We start from the raw sequence: 19,441 nt of genomic DNA, 5'->3' as shown, positions 1-19,441 counted from the left end.
CATCCACCAGAGATCACTTAGCTTCTGAGGGAAACACTGTAGAAGCAAGAGAGGAAAGAGGGGAGGGGAGTATGGAAGTAGGCCATGGAGAGAAGAGAGACGGGGTAGTGATGGAGTGTGGAAGAGGGGAGCAATGGCAAGCAAAGGAAAGAGAGAGGGGGTAAGGGTGGGTGGGAGAGAAGGAGAGAGGGGGAGAGGAGGGGAGGAGAGGAGGATATAGAAAGCTTGGCGGCTGCAGTCTTGCTGTGATCTCCAGGATGGAAAGCATGGCCATTGTCAGAAGAGAGATGAAACCATGACAACCATCCCCACTGCTGCTGCCCGACACACACACACACACACACACACACACAGAGAGAGAGACAGACACACACACACTGCTGGACACTTAGCAAACGAGGACCAAATATGAGGCTGGAAAGCCTGCGTTAAAGGGGGCTCCAACTCTTACAGATGAAAACACACAGACTAATTGTTCTGAGTCTGCCCAGCAAGACAGCTCTTCCTGGCAAAACGCCTCCAGTTTGGCCCCTGTAGAAAAATCACACAACAATCCCATCCAAAACCTGCCATTCATATTAACCATTCAATGTTGCCGAACACTAATTTAGGAGCACCACAATAAACAAATAAGTTATTGTTTCCCATTGATTTATATTTGAATGCATTACAACCTTGGATTGAGTCCTTGCTTTAAGAAACCATTGTGCGTATGTTGTACAATGATATAGTCACCTATTAGATGATCTCAATACCAATCATTGTAATCTTATAGGAGGGTAGGAGAGGGTGCTGGGTTTCTCATTTGAGGTAGAAAATGGAATTAGGCTACAATACTTTCTCTTTAAATCCTGGCTCCTTGGGTTTCCACATAAGCTCTGTGTGTGATGCGCACGCACACAAACACATACACACACAAGCACGCACAAACGCACGTCTCTCCCCCTGCCTAAGCTCCTGGTGTGGGAGTGTGATGACATATGGGCTTCTCTGTCCTCCCTCTGCAGATGCAGCACCGGGGAAGTCTATTCATAATAACAGCCATCAACAATCTCAGTCAGCCTCACAGTCCTGCTGGAGCCAGCACAACACTCGCTTCGCTCGCATGTCACGTCTCATGTCAAGACGTGCGCACAATCAGACACACACACATACACAGAGAGTCATTCAGCGGCGTTCCTGCTTGCGGCCCAGCTCCACTTTAGATTCATTTCAGGACGCAGAGTCATAGTTGGAGTGGACACTGGTGCCCTGGGAGGACAGGGGGGAACAGACGACACAAGCTCCACACACGTGGCATGCCTTTTACCCAAAGAACAGGGTGGTGGGGAGAAAAGAATGGCTAAGAGGGGTGGGGTTGGTAGTGGAGATTGTAGATGTTGGACTGCTAAGGAAAGCTGGGACGTCGCTTACCCAGGCTAGAGAGCAGGGTGGTGGGGAGAGAGGACTAGATGAGAGGGGGTGGAGGTGGTTGTAGGGGATTTTAAAGAAGGTTTTATAGTCACATACACTGGATAGGTGAAGTTTGTGTTGTTTGACTGGGTCAGCCATAGTAGTACAGTGCCCCTGGAGCAAATTAGAGTTGAGTGCCTTGCTCAAGGGCACATCGACAGAGTTTTCACCTTGTCAGCTCAGGTATTCAAACCAGCAATCTTTCGGTTACTAGCCCAACGCTCTAACCGTTAGGCTACCTGGCACCCTGAGCACCAATGAGCACCTATGGTATACAAGGACACAGGTACAGAAGGTGACCCGAATGGATGCGTTCATACGGGAATGGAACGATGTAATGCCACTAGCAGCTAATCAAATGCAATCATTGCAAGAGCCAATGCTAATACAAACCAAAGGATCCTGGTGAATATGAACTAAGTTCCCGGACTTGTTTTGTCCCCTCCAGTAATGTGGGAAATGACTAGTAGAGTTACACAGTAAGTCATTAGCATAGTTCTCTACTTACTATGTAACTCATTGCATGTAAAGCCTTCACATAAATATGGTAATGAGACCAGAGTACGGTTCCGACTGCTGTGTGACCTCGCTAACCTGCATGGTCATCTAGGACTGTGCCCCTCTCTCTCATCCATAGCACTGTAAACAGCAGTGACTTTGGAGTGAGAATTACAGTGTGTGTGCGTTACAGTAGGCTACTGTATGTATGTACACCCTAATGCGTGAGTTCTATATTGATGAACGCAGTTCTACGTCATTTTACATATTAGCAGAATCTTTTTGAATACTTCACAAATTACCAAAATTACAGGCAAAGAATGGACAGAGAGATATACCTATGTGTTCATCTTATATTTCTCCAATGCCAAATCAGTGTCTTGTTTGCAACGAAACGGTCCCTGTTTGCGAAATAATTAAATCTGAGATGTCATTAGGATTCTGAGCATGGCACTTTCAAAGGTTAGGCCTATTTTTCCACCCCAGACAGTAGGCCTACAGATGCAGAGAAATGTAAGCTTTAACTGCTGGCTACTCTTCTTCCAGAAGTGTTTCCTTAAAAGCTGTCTGGGTTTAAACATATTTTATTGTACAGAAAGTGAATAGGTTAATCAATTGATAGTGACAGAATTAGAATATGTTTTGTCTCCTCGGCTGTAAAAGGTTGTAGCTCAGCCTCTGAATATCAAAGAAATGAAACAATGATATCCCCATATGCAACAGAGTCATGACTTTCCAGGGTATTTTACATCTTGTTTCTAGCATAAAGCATCGCGGAACAAAGCGCTGTTATAGATCACTTTATATAATCGGATCTGTTATATTTTCTTCAAACTCTTAAGCTAACAATGGGTAGGGCTGTGCTTTTCACAATTTTCTTTAATAAAAGGTAGTCCTATGGCATACCCTCTCATACACCCTCAATTCGAGTCCTGGTTTTAACTTAACAGCCCTTCACTGACACGGAGGTAGGCTATTTAAAGAGTGCATGGTGGGTGGAGGAATTGGCCGACAAATCTATGTATATAGCAGCCTACAGCCTAATTTCGTCTGTGAAACAGGAAGGCCTACCTCTTATTTCTTAAATAGGAAGAAATAGGCTCTCTTGTTATTAGTAAAGTCTAATTAAAATGAAGACGCTTTAAATGAATTATGCCTTCTCGAATTTGCCTACTTTCAGCACCATGAGCTGTCCATTTCCAATTGATTTTGCCTTGACTGCTGCTTCAAGTTTGAGCACCACAATGTAAATTACTAGAATCTGGCTTATTGTGAGGTCAATAACCCTGATAAATGCAACATGGGCAACATACATATTGTTTTTATTAAAATCAATTATAGTAGTAGCAAGCTATCAAAGTTGACCTCCAGTCCTCCTACTCATCTTCCTGCTCTCCTTCTCAAACTAAACAGAACATAGGCTATAAGCTAGTCCGCACACAAGATAATGATTTTTTTGGACTAGACCTAATGAAAAATTATTTTAGAAAGAATTATTTGACTCTCCTTCTGAACTGCCACTGTAGGCCTACACAGCACAGCATTGGTTAGGCAGCACAAAACAATTGCTTTGATCAGCAAGAGCTCAGGGTTGAAATATCCATTGCGGTGTGTAATGAAGCCTTGTTTTATTTACACCATCCCAGCAGCCATCTTAGAATTATAACTTTGCTCTGTGCTCCTATAGGCTATGGATCATTTGATTGAGACCACACTATAGGCACACTTGATATTGCGTGCCCAGAAGAGAATCAGAGATGATGGGGGGCACACAGCTTGTTTACTCATTAGACCCTTCAAAAAAGTAGCCTATATCCTATGACAGTGGTGCCCACATGACAGTGGTACCCACATCATCACCTAGTGGGTTTGGGGATGCTATGCATCCCACATAGGCTATTTATTTTAATCAAACTGCTTTAGCCGGATACAAATACGGTATCAGGAAATCACTAGACTATGTCAATCTTTCGTTAATAAAATAAAATTCACCACATGCGTGTAGTTTGGGATTAAAAGTATTTGTAATTGCACGGATAGGTGCTAGTGCTTGTCATTGCAGGGACGGACAGAGAAACTATACCGCTGGTAGAGCAGCGTTGTGCAGTGCAGTAGCTTGCCCTATCTCATTTTGCAGAGATCAGCGCAGGTTTCCCCAATGCAACATTGTAACCGACAAATGTGTGCATGTTCAAAGACAGCGACACGCTACAATGTAACAAACCCACAACATGCAACATTTGGATACCATCTTCCCGTTGTCTGGCAATTTTTTATTATATTTCAATAATCACACGTAAGCCGTGTGGACTACATGTAGCCCTACTGTAGCCAGCTGACTAGGCTGCAGGGCGGACCAGTTTATTTCCTTTTATTAGGAAGTATAATTTTTGGATAATCCACAACAGACATTCAAGTGCACAGTCCCACTGACTGAAAGCTCTCAACCCCGATTGATGCAGTGAGTCAAAAGCAATACGTGGGAACTAGAAGCAACCAGCCCGCACGTCAGTGATGCACCCTAAATCAAATTCATCCGACCCACAATAACCTACAGAGTAGCCCATATGGCCTTGCCCATGTCAGCATAACCCATAAAAGACAACCAGTGCTTTCATTGGCAGCCAGCAATCGCGAGCGATAGGATACACATCATCCACGGTTAGACAAGAGACAAGGACTAACCTGTCTGTCCTTTGCCGAGGGTCTTTTCCAAACGATAAGGTCCCACATAGTTCATATAGTGTGCGCTGTTGTCTTTGCCAGAAGATGACATTTTGTGGGAATTTAGTCAAATGTCTCGCAGAATAATAAATACAATTCAAAATTCTGGTTTCAAATCAACGGAAACCGTAGGTTATTCCACAGCGCAGTCGGCTGCTGCTCTCCGGTTGGCCTCCTTCTCCACTCTCTCGCCTCACGCAGATGGTCGGTGGGATTCTCTCTTCTCTGTGTCCCTTTCTAGCCTATTTTGTTAGTTCACTCTCCTCCGTCTCTCCCTCCTCTTTTCACTGCTGAAATGTAGCGTCTTTAAATCTGGATAACATGGTGTTCTTTTCGTCCGTGTTCGTATTGTGGAGAGGAAGCGAGGCGCGGTGAGCACAGCTTTGGCACAACCCGTTGACGGGGTGTTCTAACGGGATAGCATTTTAGTGCTGACTGACGCCAACGTCGGATCTGTAGGACTACGCATGCGCACAGCGCGCACAACGCAGGTGCTGGTGGTCATTGAGGGAGCTCTATTACTCTGGCCCGGGTTGATCCGGGCAATGGCCCGTCACTTCACTGGGCGAAAGCGGGGAGGGAGGAGTGCCCGTCTCAACTCAAACAGTCATATGCGTTTGCGCTGCTCGGTCATGTTGGCAACAAGGCAGCATTGTGCATCGTACAAACACATACAACATCTCTTTTCCATCAAATACATTTTTTAATTTTCAAGCTATTTTTCACTGGGAAGGAAGATAAAGCGTTTATGTGAAAACACAGAATCCTACTCATCACACCACTTTTGTTTTGAGCCGACTTCACGCTCGGCCAGAGCAGGTCACCTGGCTCACGCCGGGAGGCAGCCCGCTTACAAAATGAATGTAATCACTTTTCACCCGGTTTTAACTCCTTCCACAGCGGTAACCCGGGACAGATAAACGAATCCCTTCATTTAATTCAGGTCGAAGTGACAGGATAGCGTTGGGTGAAACAGCGCAGTAGCCTCCTAGTATTTTCCAAACATATTTGTAAATATTCACAAAATTGATTAACATTGACAAACCCACTATATAATAGAATAGTGACCAGCAAAGAGAATTGCTGACGAAACCTATTCTTAATCTCGTCTTGCCTTTCCTACTTTACTACTACTGCCCCTCACTGTTGGAGCACTGATGGAGCTAGGAACACAAGCATTTCGCTACACCCGCAATAACATCTGATAAATATGTGTATGTGACCAATACAATTCGACTTAATTTCATTTGAACAAGTGGCTTTCTGATTAGGTGTATTAGCTACACTATGTAGCTACTGTAGCCTACCTCTCAGGCTCCCTGTCAGTCTCTCTTCCTCAGAGAGACTACTTCAGAGCAGCTTCAGTACTTTGATGTCAGTCTGAACATCTGTACAGGTTGTGTCCCTATGTTTCCCCTCCTCCTCCTCCCCACCACCAGTAACATCTACCCTAGGTCTACCTTCTCATACCTTCACTGGCACTTCCTCTCTTCCCTCGCTCATCTCTCTCTACCTCTGCATCAGGGCCTCCTCCATTCTTTCTTATGTTGCTGGTGGGTTGAAATGTTTGGTGATTTTTTGGGGGGGAGATCCTATGGAAATAATGATGCCACCAATAAAAAAATAAAAAAAGATAATACATATTTTCACTACCTGTTTGTGTGTGTGTGCTCTCGTGTGTGCATGTGTGCATGTTTGTGGATGAGGTCCTGATGCATTTGTGTGTGTCACACTGGGTCACTTGGTTTGATTAAACCAGTGGTTGGTCCCTACTTCATGGTGATGACTACCATCTATCTCTTCACACACACGCACGCACGCACACACACACACACACACACACACACACACACACACACACACACACACACACACACACACACACACCACACACATCTATCTATCTCATCACTCCTGAACAACAAAAGTACTGGCCCAGCCAGCTCTGTGACAGATGGGGCTTCACCCCTCTCCTCTCCTCTCCTCCCCATCCTCCCCCCTTCTCCCAGTCCTCCCCCACCTCGGCTGCTAACAAAGGAAGGGGCCTCAGATGCACCCTGGGATAGTGTTGGTCTCTCACGAGAGAGCTTTCACTCAAAACCATTTCGTGTTAATTGTTTGTGACCCCTCCCCCGACCCGTACCTATGAGAGGGATCCATCATGTGCTTTCTCTTAAATTGATGTTACGGCGCAATGTGTCGTCACTGAGGACATGATCCCCCCGTGTTATGATCCCTTATGGATGGATACACGATTTGATACAACACCGGTCCGTGCCAACAGGATGGATAGGGGATATTCAGCAATGATTGGAGGACAATGGAAATTGAAGGCAAAAACCCTCCCTTTTCGGCATTACATACAGTGTCCATATTAGGACATACAGCCATCATCAGGGACCATCAATCATAATGCACCTTGAATGGAATGCAAGCTTGAGGTAGCTGGCGACGTCATATTTTCACTGTGTTGGACAACACTGAGCAACACTATAACCATGGGGGTCATTTTTAGTATGAATCCCTTAATCCTAACTCGAAGGGCGAATCCACTCCAGCGGGAGCAGAAAATATTTTGAGTATCTCAGATTGTTCTGGTAATTCTCACATGGAAACTTCATTGGGAGGAAGAATGTTTAACATGCTTTTTACATTTACATGACTTTTTTTGTTGTTGTTGAAAATCATGATGAAGTTGGCAATTTTAGGGCCTTTTTAGATCTGTACATGCCTCCTGTAAGACCCTATGATCTGTGAGCCATGCATGACAACATGTTGGTGTCATTATACTCCTTATTGTGTTTTCTCAAATATGGAGTATGTCTAGATTCTGAAAGACACATTTTCACATTAATTTATTCAACATTAAATATATTGATATTAATTTCTCAAACAACCTTTTTTTATTTAGCTTATTTGTAGACATATTGTTTGAACTCCTGAGTGGCGCAGTGGTCTAAGGCACTGCATCGCAGTGCTAACTGTGCCACTAGAGATCCTGGTTCGAATCCAGGCTGTGTTGCAGCCAACCGGGAGACTCATGGGCGGCGCACAAGTTGTCCAGGGTAGGGGAGGGAATGGCCGGCAGGGATGTAGCTCAGTTGATAGAGCATGGCGTTTGCAACGCCAGGGTTGTGGGTTTGATTCCCACAGGGGGCCAGTATAAAAATATATGTATTCACTAACTATAAGAGCGTCTGCTAAATGACTAAAATGTAACGATATAGTCTTTAAACACGTCAAACTTTCAGAGTGGGCTCTGGTACTTTTAATGATATGACCCATTTTATGCATAGAAATTTACATTATAGGTCGTTAACCAATCACAACCCTCCTTTAGGATTGCACATTCAGAGCCCACTCTGTAAGTGTTATGTATTTATAGAGTATATTGTTACAAACAATATGTCTTAAAATGAACAAAATCAAAAAGAGTAGTTTTGAGATATTCATATTTTTTATGTTGAATAAATGAATGTGAAGATTTTTACTTCAGAGTCAATACATACTCCATATTTTATTTAGAGCACACTATACGGAGTATAATGACACCAAGATGTCTGTATCATAAACGGTTCACAGATCATAGGGTCTTACAGGAGGCATGCATAGGTCTAAAAAGGGCCTACAAATTGCCACTTTCATCATGATTTTCTTAAAAATGGTTTGTGATACAAATGTAAAAAGCATTTAAAATATCATTCCTCCCAATTAACTTTCTATGTGAGAATTGCCAGAACAATCTGAGATACCAAAAATATTTTCCGCTCCCGCTGGTTTGGAATCGCCCGGAAGGCTCTGCCACTAGACATCTTCATGGGGATGTATCCATAATCAATGTGGAGTCCAGGTGTCTAATCTGTTAAGATGCTGAAGTTACATTTGTAGACAACCCCTCTGAAATACACTGCACCAATCAAATGTCTTGTAATATGCCTACAGTACACTCTTAGGGAAAAGGGTTATTTGTTTCGTCCCTATAAGTAGAACCCTTTTTGGTTCCATGTAGAACCCTTGGGTGGTGAAACCTGGTCTCAACTGATCAACCTGGTCTCAGAGCATTTCGTATTATTCTGTACGGAAATCCGAGACACTCCTTTTCGAATGATATGTTACATTTCGTACAAAGTGCTATGAAGTCCAAATAAAGTTAATAAATAAATGTTTTATCAGAGCATGGTCCAACCAGTGAGAGATCACAGGTAGTGAGGAACACTGTTAGCTGAGACTAATTGCTGCAGATAGGAAAGAGCACGCTTGTTTTTTCTCTAGCTGTCACACTCTGGCCAAACACACTGACCCCCTGCCTGACCCCTCTCTCTCTCTCTCTCTGTCCCTCTCTCTCCACCTCTCCCTCTCTCCTACATCTCTCCACCCATTCATCTCTCCTTTCCTCTCCCACCTCTCTTCTCCCTTGCTTTCTCACTACATCTTTCTTCCTCCGCTCCCCTCCACCCCTCCATCTTTCTACATCCCTCCATCCCTCGACCTCTCCCCTCCAGCCTTTCATCTCTTTCTCTCCATCCCTTCATCTCTCTACATCCCTCCATCTTTCGACCTCTCCCCTCCACCCCTCCATCTCTCTCTCTCCATCCCTTCATCTCTCTCCATCCCTCCATCCCATGACCTCTCCCCTCCATCTCTGCCTCTCCAACCCTTCATCTCTGTCCCTCGACCCCTTCCTCCCATTCTCTCCCTCCCTCCCTCCTTCACTCTCTCTCCCTCCATTTCTCTCCTTCGATCAATTCCTCACTCCCCTCCATCTCTTCCTCCGCTCCCTTCCCTCCTTCTATTTCCTTCCACCCCACATCTCCCACACTTTATGATTAGTGTGTGAACAAGCCATTAGCACCAGAGACAATTAAGTGAGTGTTCCAGCCATCACGTCAGAGCCAAACACACAAAGGCCACAGCACCCTCAGACATCTTTTAGTCATTTGTACACTCCTAGAAAAATGGGTTCCAAAAGGGTTCTTCAGCTGTCCCCATAGGATAACCCTTTTTGGTTCCAGGTAGAACCCTTTTTGGTTCCAGGTAGAACCCTTTTAGGTTCCATGTAGAACCCTCTGTGGTAAGGTTCTGCATGGAACCCGAAAGAGTTCTACCTGCAACCAAAAGGGTAATACCTGGATCCAAAAAGGGTTCTTTAACCTCTTAAGGATTGGACCCTTTTTTTCAATTTTCGCCTAAAATGACATACCCAAATCTAACTGCCTGTAGCTCAGGACCTGAAGCAAGGATATGCATATTCTTGATACCAATACTGGACTATATTGTATCAAGTCTGCCCAAATGTGCCGAATTGGTCAATTGATACATTTTCAAGTATGTAACTATGCAATGCAAATAGTCTGGATAGCCATTGGATTAGATGTTCAGGAGTCTTATGGCTTGGGGGTAGAAGCTGTTTAGAAGCCTCTTGGACCTAGACTTGGCGCTCCGGTACCGCTTGCCGTGCGGTAGCAGAGAGAACAGTCTATGACTAGGGTGGCTGGAGTCTTTGACAATTTTTTGGGCCTTCCTCTGACACCGCCTGGTATAGAGGTCCTGGGTGGCAGGAAGCTTGGCCCCAGTGATGTACTGGGCAGTACGCACTACCCTCTGTAGTGCCTTGCGGTCGGAGGCTGAGCAGTTGCCATACCAGGCAGTGATGCAACCAGTCAGGATGCTCTCGATGGTGCAGCTGTAGAACCTTTTGAGGATCTGAGGACCCATGCCAAATCTTTTCAGTCTCCTTAGGGGGAATAGGTTTTGTCGTGCCCTCTTCACGACTGTCTTGGTGTGCTTGGACCATGTTAGTTTGTTGGTGATGTGGACACCAAGGAACTTGAAGCTCTCAACCTGCTCCACTACAGCCCCATCGATGAGAATGGGGGCGTGCTCAGTCCTCTTCTTTTTCCTGTAGTCCACAATCATGTCCTTTGTCTTGATCACGTTGAGGGAGAGGTTGCTATCCTGGCACCACACGGCTAGGTCTCTGACCTCCTCCCTATAGGCTGTCTCATCATTGTCGGTGATCAGGCCTACCACTGTTGTGTCATCGGCAAACTTAATGATGGTGTTGGAGTCGTGCCTGGCCATGCAGTCATGAGTGAACAGGGAGTACAGGAGGGGACTGAGCTCGCACTCCTGAGGGGCCCCCGTGTTGAGGATCAGCGTGGCGGATGTGTTGTTGCCTACACGTTAGTGCAACCGTCCCGTATACGGTACACCGATCCCGTAGAGGTTAAAGGGTTCTTCTATGGGGACAGCCGAGGAACCCTTTTATGTTCTAGATATAACCTTTTTTTCTAAGAGTGTATACGAGCACCAACATTATACTTTTTTTACTGAGCAAGAGCTAATTAATGATCAACTGCAGTCAAAAATTGAATAATGTTTTAGGAACCACTGTGACTGCCTACGACAGAATGATGTCTGATAAATTGCAGACAGTACACAACACTTTGAGTTTGGGTGATAGTTCCATGTTTACTCTAGAAAGTTCTGTGGCCATTCCCTCTGTAAATAAAATGTGTGCAAAAGTGTATCTGATCAGAGCAGAGACATAAACACATGAATGACAGTTTAGAGGCGCAGTATGCACATACAGTATTAGATACAGCATAAACATAAGCTCCAGTCTCTGACATTTAGAGGCATCTAGTGCTAGTGGAGGCTTAGCCTGCAGTCTATTTCTGCATTAGTCAGCTCTATTGTGGCTATCTGGCCAACATAAGCTCCAGTGACATATTTCAAGCCGGAGCTATAGGCCTAATAGAGAAAATATCTCTCCAGAATATTACACGACAAATACCAAAACAAAGTACAACACAAGACATTACAACAACACAGCACATTACAGAACAGCACAGCACAACACAACACAGGACTGCACAACACAACAAAGCACATCATAGCATAGCTAAGCACAGCACAGCACAGCACAACACAGCACAGCACAGCAAATCACAGCACAACAAAACGCAACACAACACAACACAACACAAATAAAGACAGGGGTTAAGTGAAACCAGGCTCCCCCAATGAGAGAATTTCCCCACCAAAACACCTGCTACCATTGCAGTTATTAGGACAAGGACAGAACATGGTATCAGCACTCACCTCTCTGATAGGAATACCACAGTACCACCTGTTTGGCTGACCTATTTCTTCTTTTCACAACCCATATTCATAAAGCATCTCAGCGCTGATCCAGAATCAGGTCCCTCCTGTTCATGTAATCTCATTCATTATGATCTAAAAAGCAAAACTGATCCTACATCAGCACTCCTACTCTGTGATGCTTTATGATTATGAATATGGGCCCGGGTCAGTTTGCACTGTTCGGTAAAACACAGACATACTGCGTCTTTACTCACTTTAACCAACATAGTCCACTCAGCAACAGTCATCACTGTTTTCCTGGGAGTCCTGGGAAACATCAAAACATTTAAACAAACACACACACATAATCCAACCACATGATATAATATTATTGTCACAATGTTGTTATGCGTCCCATGTGTCCATCCCTGAGAGGGACCAGCTTATTAAGTTAATACAAGGAAATTAAATAATGGAAAACCCTCTCTGCTCTTAAAGTTTCCCTCTGCCTCTCCTGTTAAACAAGACTGCTGAGCTGTCTGTCTGTCTGTCTGTCTGTCTGTCTGTCTGTCTGTCTGTCTGTCTGTCTGTCTGTCTGTCTGTCTGTCTGTCTGTCTGTCTGTCTGTCTGTCTGTCTGTCTGTCTGTCTGTCTGTCTGTCTGTCTGTCTGTCTGTCTGTCTGTCTGTCTGTCTGTCTGTCTGTCTGTCTGTCTGTCTGTCTGTCTGTCTCTCTCTCTCTCTCCCTCCCTCCCTCTCACTCTCTCTCTAACTGCCTTTCTCACCTCTCTCTTTCTCTCGTTGACGGACTGTCTTTCTCTCGTAACTCTCTTTCTTTCACTCTATTTCTGTCTGTCTCTCTCCTTTCATCTCCTTCAACCCATTTCCCTGAGGCAGGTGGTTACATATCATCACTTACCAAACTAAGAAAGGGACAAAGTGATTTTCAGAGTTACCTAAGTCTGTTGGGAAACTCAAAGCACTCAAAGACCCCTATTCAATCAAACACAATAACCAGACATTTTCAAGACAAGGTAGACCAACAAACTCCCTGCACTGCAAGGATCCGTGTTTGAATTGATATCCAGTCGGGTTTCTCTTTGCTCTCTGACACAATAAGTATTGGTTTATTGATCAAATGAATCATCCTGCACATCCTCCCAGAACAGGAGGAGAGGGTTGTTTTGTCTTAACCTAAAAAGGGCCAGCTCAAGATAATCTGCTAATATTTACAGTGAATGGTGAAGACACGTCTGTTATATGGTGATGAGAGAACACATTCACCAAACTACTCATTTGAATCACAGACAGACCCTCAAAGGGCATCATGATAACAGCATGTGCTAAGCAGTGCAAATCAGGTATTCATTCATTCAGTGGTGCTGCTGATCCAGTAGTTGTTTACATAGGCTTACTTATATGTACAGTCTACAGGGTTCAGTGGGTGTTTTTGTTTAGCTGGTGGTCTCAGGGGAATTGATGAGTATCCTAACAAGAGTGTGTGTGTGTATGTGTGTTTGTGTGTGTGTGTGTGTGTGTGTGTCTGTGTGTCTGTGTGTGCGTGTGCGTGAGTGTGTGTCTGTGCATACAAGAGGAGGGTAGGGGAGATGTAAGAGCTACTTAAGCACAACAACAGAGGAGAAGTCATACACTCTTAGAAAACAAGGTTCCAAAAGGGGTTTTCGGCTGTCCCCATGGGAGAACCCTTTTTGGTTCTAGGTAGAACCCTTTTGGTACATGGAACACAAAATGGTTCTACTTGGAACCAAAAGGGTTCTACCTGGAACCAAAAAGGGTTTTCCTATGGGAACAGCCGAAGAACCCTTTTAGGTTCTAGATAGCACCTTTTTTTTTTTAAGTGTAGGTCATCCTGTGTGTTTCACCAGTATCAGTAAACACAACGAAGCCCTGCTCCAACATGATAACAGCTGCCATGTCACACATCACACCTCCCCATGGACACATCCACACATCACAGATCACATCTGTGTGTCTGTGTCTGTGTCTGTGTCTGTGTCTGTGTCTGTGTCTGTGTCTGTGTCTGTGTCTGTGTCTGTGTCTGTGTCTGTGTCTGTGTCTGTGTCTGTGTCTGTGTCTGTGTCTGTGTCTGTGTGTGAGTGTGTGTGTGTGTGTGTGTGTGTGTGTGTGTGTGTGTGTGTGTGTGTGTGTGTGTGTGTTTGCGTGAGCATGCACATGAGTGTCTGTGTTTTCACACATATGTGGGTGTGGATGCGTGTCTGTGCTCTCACACGTACATGTCTGCTAGTGTGTACAGTATGTGTGTGTGCACATATTTGTGTGTGTGTTCAGTACAGGAACATATGGCTATGCTGCTTCCTAGGGGATACACACAGGAGTATGCTGCTGCTGAGTCTTGTCTAGTTAACAGTCTAACACATATACGGAGGTTCTGTCTGCTTGGGGAAAGTGAAGTGCTCTCCACAGCACTTCATTGATACGTTGAAAGTTATCGATCTGCCAGAAAATGCACTACTCACCTGGCTAACCAAGTCTAATAATTTACTGCTGAGAAGGTAGACTGTTGGAAAGAACTGTCAGAGACTACAATACCATCTACTAGGAGTGGACTGGAGTTTCTCACTTCTGTTAAGATCAAGTATAATTATACAGTACCCAGGTCTCTCTTACAAAAGAGAGTTTATCTCAATGAGACTAGCTAACCTGAATAAAGGAGTGCTGATCTACGATTAGTTTACCGTTTAGATTATAATGAATGAAATGGGGGGACCTGATTGCAGATCAGCACTCCTACTCATAGATCCTTCATAAATACGGGCCAAAAGAGACTAAACAAGGGAACACAAACCAAGAAGGGAAAAGCAACTGTTTCCTTGTTATCACTTGGTGGGCTGTCATGTAAATAACTGCTGTTTAGGGCACAAATTGTTTGCAATCAAGCAGAGAATGTCGTCAAAAGTATTTCTGCAGTGCATTGATAATTACACAATGCTAATGGAGAATGCTGCATTGCAAATCTATTCAGACCAGAGTACTGCAATTACATTTACAACACACAATAATTACTAATCATGTATTACAACATTGGACTGAATGCTCCTCTCCTCTCTCTGTTCTTTTCCCCTTCTTTGTCTGTGTCTGTCCCTGGGTTGTTTTCAACCTCCTCCCTTCCCCCTTCTGTCTATGTGCATTAGAGTTCAGATAATTCACATGATTGTTTTGAAAAGAGACTGGTGGTTGGTTACCTGTGTCCCTGTGTCCTACGGGGTATGTTGGTGTGATTATTGTGTGTGTGTGTGTGAGAGAGAGAGCGAGAGAGAGAGAGTTTGGTTCCATGCCTATGTGCGAGTACCTGAGTATCTCAACCATGATTGGCATGTCTGAGAGAATACAGAAATGCAAACACGCCTGTCTGTCTTCCTTTTAAAATCTCTCCACGTCTTTGTGGCTAACACTGTAGGCTCGGCCCTAATTTATGTGTTCTCTGTTGCCTGGATCTGCATGGCAAATGGTCCAGGAACACAAGGAAAGCACAAAGGACAATGCCCAAGGACTAGTCAGCCCTTCCCCCTCTGAGGGGCCAACATGTATCTATCTCTCCGTTACAGTATCCAGAGGACTGACAATTGAATGTGTGATAGAATAATGCTATAGTATCCATGTTTGGTATCTATCTGAAACTTGTTCACTGAGGATAACTCTGATGCTATCTACAGTGCATTCGGAAAGTATTCAGACTCCTTGACTTTTTCCACATTTTGGTACGTTTCAGCCATATTCTAAAATGGATGAAATATACTTTTTCCTCATCAATCTACACACAATACCCCATAATGACAGAGCGAAACAAAAATTGAATACCTTATTTACATAGACCCTTTGCTATGAGACTCGAAATTGAGCTCAGGTGCATCCTGTTTCCATTGATAATCCTTGAGATGTTTCTACAACTTCATTGGAGTCCACCTGTGGTGAATTCAAATGATTGGACATGATTTGGAAAGGCACACACCTGTCTATATAAAGTCCCACAGTTGACAATGCATGTCAGAGCAAAAACCAAGCCATGAGGTCAAAGAAATGGTCTGTAGAGCTCCGAGACAGGATTGTGTTGAGGCACAGATCTGGGAAAGGGTCCCAAAAAATTTCTGCAGCATTGAAGGCGTTAAGAACACAGTGGCCTCCATCGTTCTTAAATGGAAGAAGTTTGGAACCACCGAGACTCTTCCTAGAGCTGGCTGCCCGGCCAAACTGAGCATTCGGGGGAGAAGGGCCTTGGTCAGGGAGGTGACCAAGAACCTGATGGTCACTCTGACAGAGCTCCAGAGTTCCTCTATGGAGATGGGAGAACCTTCCAGAAGGACAACCATCTCTGCAGCACTCCACCAATCAGGCCTTTATGGTAGAGTGGCCAGACGGAAGCCACTCCTCAGTAAAGGGCAGAGACAGCCTGCTTGGAGTTTGCCAAAAGGCATGTAAATGACTCTCAGACCATGAGAAACAAGATTCTCTGGTCTGATGAAACTAAGATTCAACACTTTGGCCTGAATGCCAAGTGTCACATCTGGAGGAAAACTGGCACCGTCCGTACGGTGAAGCATGGTGGTGGCAGCATCATGCTGTGGGGATGTTTTTCAGCGGCAGGGACTGGGAGACTAGTCAGGATTGAAGGAAATATGAACGGAGAAAAGTACAGAGAGATACAGTGGGGAGAACAAGTATTTGATGAACTGCCGATTTTTAAATCAACAGCCGGAGCAATTGCATACATAATATTATACAAATGAAGATCACAGTTTTGGTGGTCAGGTTACACTGTAAACTTGGTATCGTTTGATTGGTCAATGGTGGTTGGTTTTGGGTTGAGAAGGTTACACCTTCAGATGTTATGAATGGAATAAAAAACCTTTGTTCTCTTTCTTGTCCTGTTTCCAGTCCATGGAAGAAAGTTGTGTGATCAATTCTCATTTCCTAGGCTTCTAGGCCTCTGGCCTGGTAGGCATCTCTTTGTTCATGCTTTGTCTTCTAAGTTAACCTTAGGATCTATATGCTAGGAATAATGCCTTGTAATGCTTGTTAATGCCTTGTAACTTAAGCTTTATGCCTTGTATGTGAATGTTTTAACCCTGTAACTACACATAATTAAACCTATAACCACGCAGAATTAATGTGTACAAAAATAGATGTTCATTCATAATACGAAACTGTGAGACTACCTGAGGCACTTCCTTCTTTTTGACAAATGATGGTGATGATTTTGACTTTTCGTCCAATGGTGTGGCAGGTGAAAGGCAGCGGGGAATCCCCATTGGCCACTGAGCTCATATTCTCTGTTGTGATTGGTGTAGCCTGGGGCGCCGTCTCGGTCTCTCTCTCTCTCTCTTCTCTCTCTCTCTCTCTTCTCTCTCTCTCTCTCTCTCTCTCTCTCTCTCTCTCTCTCTCTCTCTCTCTCTCTCTCTCTCTCTCTCTCTCTCTCTCTCTCTCTCTCTCTCTCTCTCTCTCTCTCTCTCTCTCCCTCTCTCTCTCTCTCTCTCTCCCTGCATTATGGTAATAGCTCCATCCACCTTGTCCTCTAATAAGCTAGGTGTAGTTTTCACCATGCTTAAACCAATCAGGGTAGCCTCTCATTTCAGATCTACACAGGTGCCTAGAGGATACAGTGTAAGGGGTAAGGTTGAGGGGTCGATTTGGAATCGGGCTTTTAGGTGGCAGGTAATTTCTCTCTGTCACCTATGTGCTGTCGCTCTCAGCCATAGCTGCCACTCTAGGTGAGGGGCAGGCTATTGAAACTGAACTGATTCCCACTAACATCAGGGCAAATCCAAGGTTACCTGCTGGTCTGCAGTGAAGAGAGTTAGTTTTGCCATCCATGAGGCTATAGCATTTAGATAATTATAGCATGCAGTATGTATGTACAGTATGTACCAGGTGATATAAAGAGTTATGGAGGTTGAAACAAGAGCAAGTAGTGTCAACTAGAGAGTGGCTATCTATGGGCTAGGGATCTAGTCTTGTAACTCTAAACATGTATACAACCTAAATCATGCATTTGAATCAATGGGATATTTCTGTGAGTCAGTCATGTCTATCCCAAGTTAGGATAAGGCCCGGTTTTAACGATCAGAGCAAGCAAGCTGTTGATTTAGACACCACCCCCTCCTTTTCACGCACACACACCCACACACACACCTACATACATACATGCCAGCTGGACAGCGCCTGCAGATACACTCACAGTATATTTATCATCCATCCTGACAGTTAATTGCAGTATGAGTCTCCTGCTTTTACTCAAATCCCTGGTTCAATAAGAGCAATGGAAAATGTAATTTCTCCTATTTCGCTACATGTTAGAGCTGAGTGAGTTGTAGGCTACAGATTATACAATAACAGTAAGTGTATGTTTAGAAATATATTTTTTAAAGGTTGATAAATTATGAATTTGGAGTAATTTCTTATATTCCATAATATGTTAACTCTAGCAGGGCTGTTATGGTAAAGTGGTTGATATAAACTTGCATTCTTCCTACAATTACTTTCACGTAGAAATCCTATTCAATTAGTATTCTAATTCCTAATTCTATGGACTTTCATTTGATTCCTGATTTGTAATCCATGTTCCTCAGTCTATAAGAGGCTGCCCTCTAGTGGTCAAATAAAGGCACTAACGCCCAATATCACATTAGGATCTGCAGTTGTTTTTCAAATGTTTAATTAATCACAAATAACATAAAAAAAAAAAAAAAAGACATCTCTTTGTTTTTATGGCTTAAGGTGTCTTCCAGTGAAAAGAGGACCCCTTGGGGCCCAACACCAAAAGGGTGGAGCAAAGTCCCTCTGAAATCTGTAACAAAGTCAAAACAAGACATAGAAGAGATCGGGTTAATGTTAAGGTCAAAGGTGAGGGGCTATAGAGTCACTGTCACTATGTATTCTACCATCTGTACTATCTCATCTCTCTTTCCTTCTCTTCCATCTCTATGAGCCTCTGCCTCAGACGTTCAATGGCATCCATGGCACTCCATACCTGCAACATTCTCTCCTGCGCCCCCTTCTTCGTCTCCCCCTTACTCTTCTCCGTCTCCCCGTTCTTCTTTTCCATCTCTTCCTCTCTCCTCCCAACCTCCTCCTCCCTCTTCTCCTCTCCCAACGTCCACTTCCTTCTTCTCCATCTCCACCTCCCACTTCTACCCTGCCATCTTCTCTAACATTACCTTCCTCTGTTCAGCCGTCTCCTCCCTCTTCTGCACTGTGTCTTTCTCCAATGTGCCAGTCTTAATGCAAGTTGATTGGGATTGATTGATTCCGGTTTAGAGCCATTTCGATAGAAGGAGTGACACGGTCGTCCTTTCTTGAGTTTCAAATGTGCTCATTCCAGAACTTAAACCATTGAAGTCCTACTGCATTTAATATCAAGCCATTCCATATTAATATTGAACTTGCGATGACAGTCCATTCTATTTTGAGTGTGTGATAATTTTTTTGTTTGTGTGAGTGTGTGTGTGTTTGTGTGTCTTTGCCTCTGTTTGTTGTGAGTGCTGGCATTGTTTAGGGTCAGTTGGCTGACCCATTAGGGGGAGGGGGACACCTGGAGAGTTGCTAATCACCATCAGGGTTTCTGGAGGATGGTATTATACACAACAACGAAGCCTGGAATGTGTGTGTGTGTGTGTGTGTGTGTGTTAGTCAGAATGAAAACACTCCC

The 19,441-nt window shown here is 44.2% G+C and overlaps 1 protein-coding gene across 1 annotated transcript in view; it reads right to left on the bottom strand.

Annotated features, from left to right (window-relative positions):
* The window catches only part of LOC311111932 (serine/threonine-protein kinase BRSK2-like), a gene marked incomplete at both ends in the record, with an annotated part of 127,682 nt that extends 122,956 nt beyond the window's left edge, over window positions 1-4,726 (bottom strand). Inside the window, one exon of the mRNA XM_084154857.1 lies at window positions 4,636-4,726. Coding sequence (XP_084010983.1) covers window positions 4,636-4,726 — 91 coding nt within the window. The remainder of the gene's footprint in view (window positions 1-4,635) is intronic.
* Between the last annotated feature and the right edge of the window lie 14,715 nt (window positions 4,727-19,441).

This window comes from Coregonus lavaretus (genome assembly GCF_964263955.1).
Source record: "Coregonus lavaretus genome assembly, chromosome: 37".
NCBI classification, from domain to species: Eukaryota; Metazoa; Chordata; class Actinopteri; order Salmoniformes; family Salmonidae; genus Coregonus; species Coregonus lavaretus.
The sequence above is the reverse complement of the archived record's forward strand: the minus strand, read 5'-3'. Positions and strand labels throughout refer to the sequence as shown.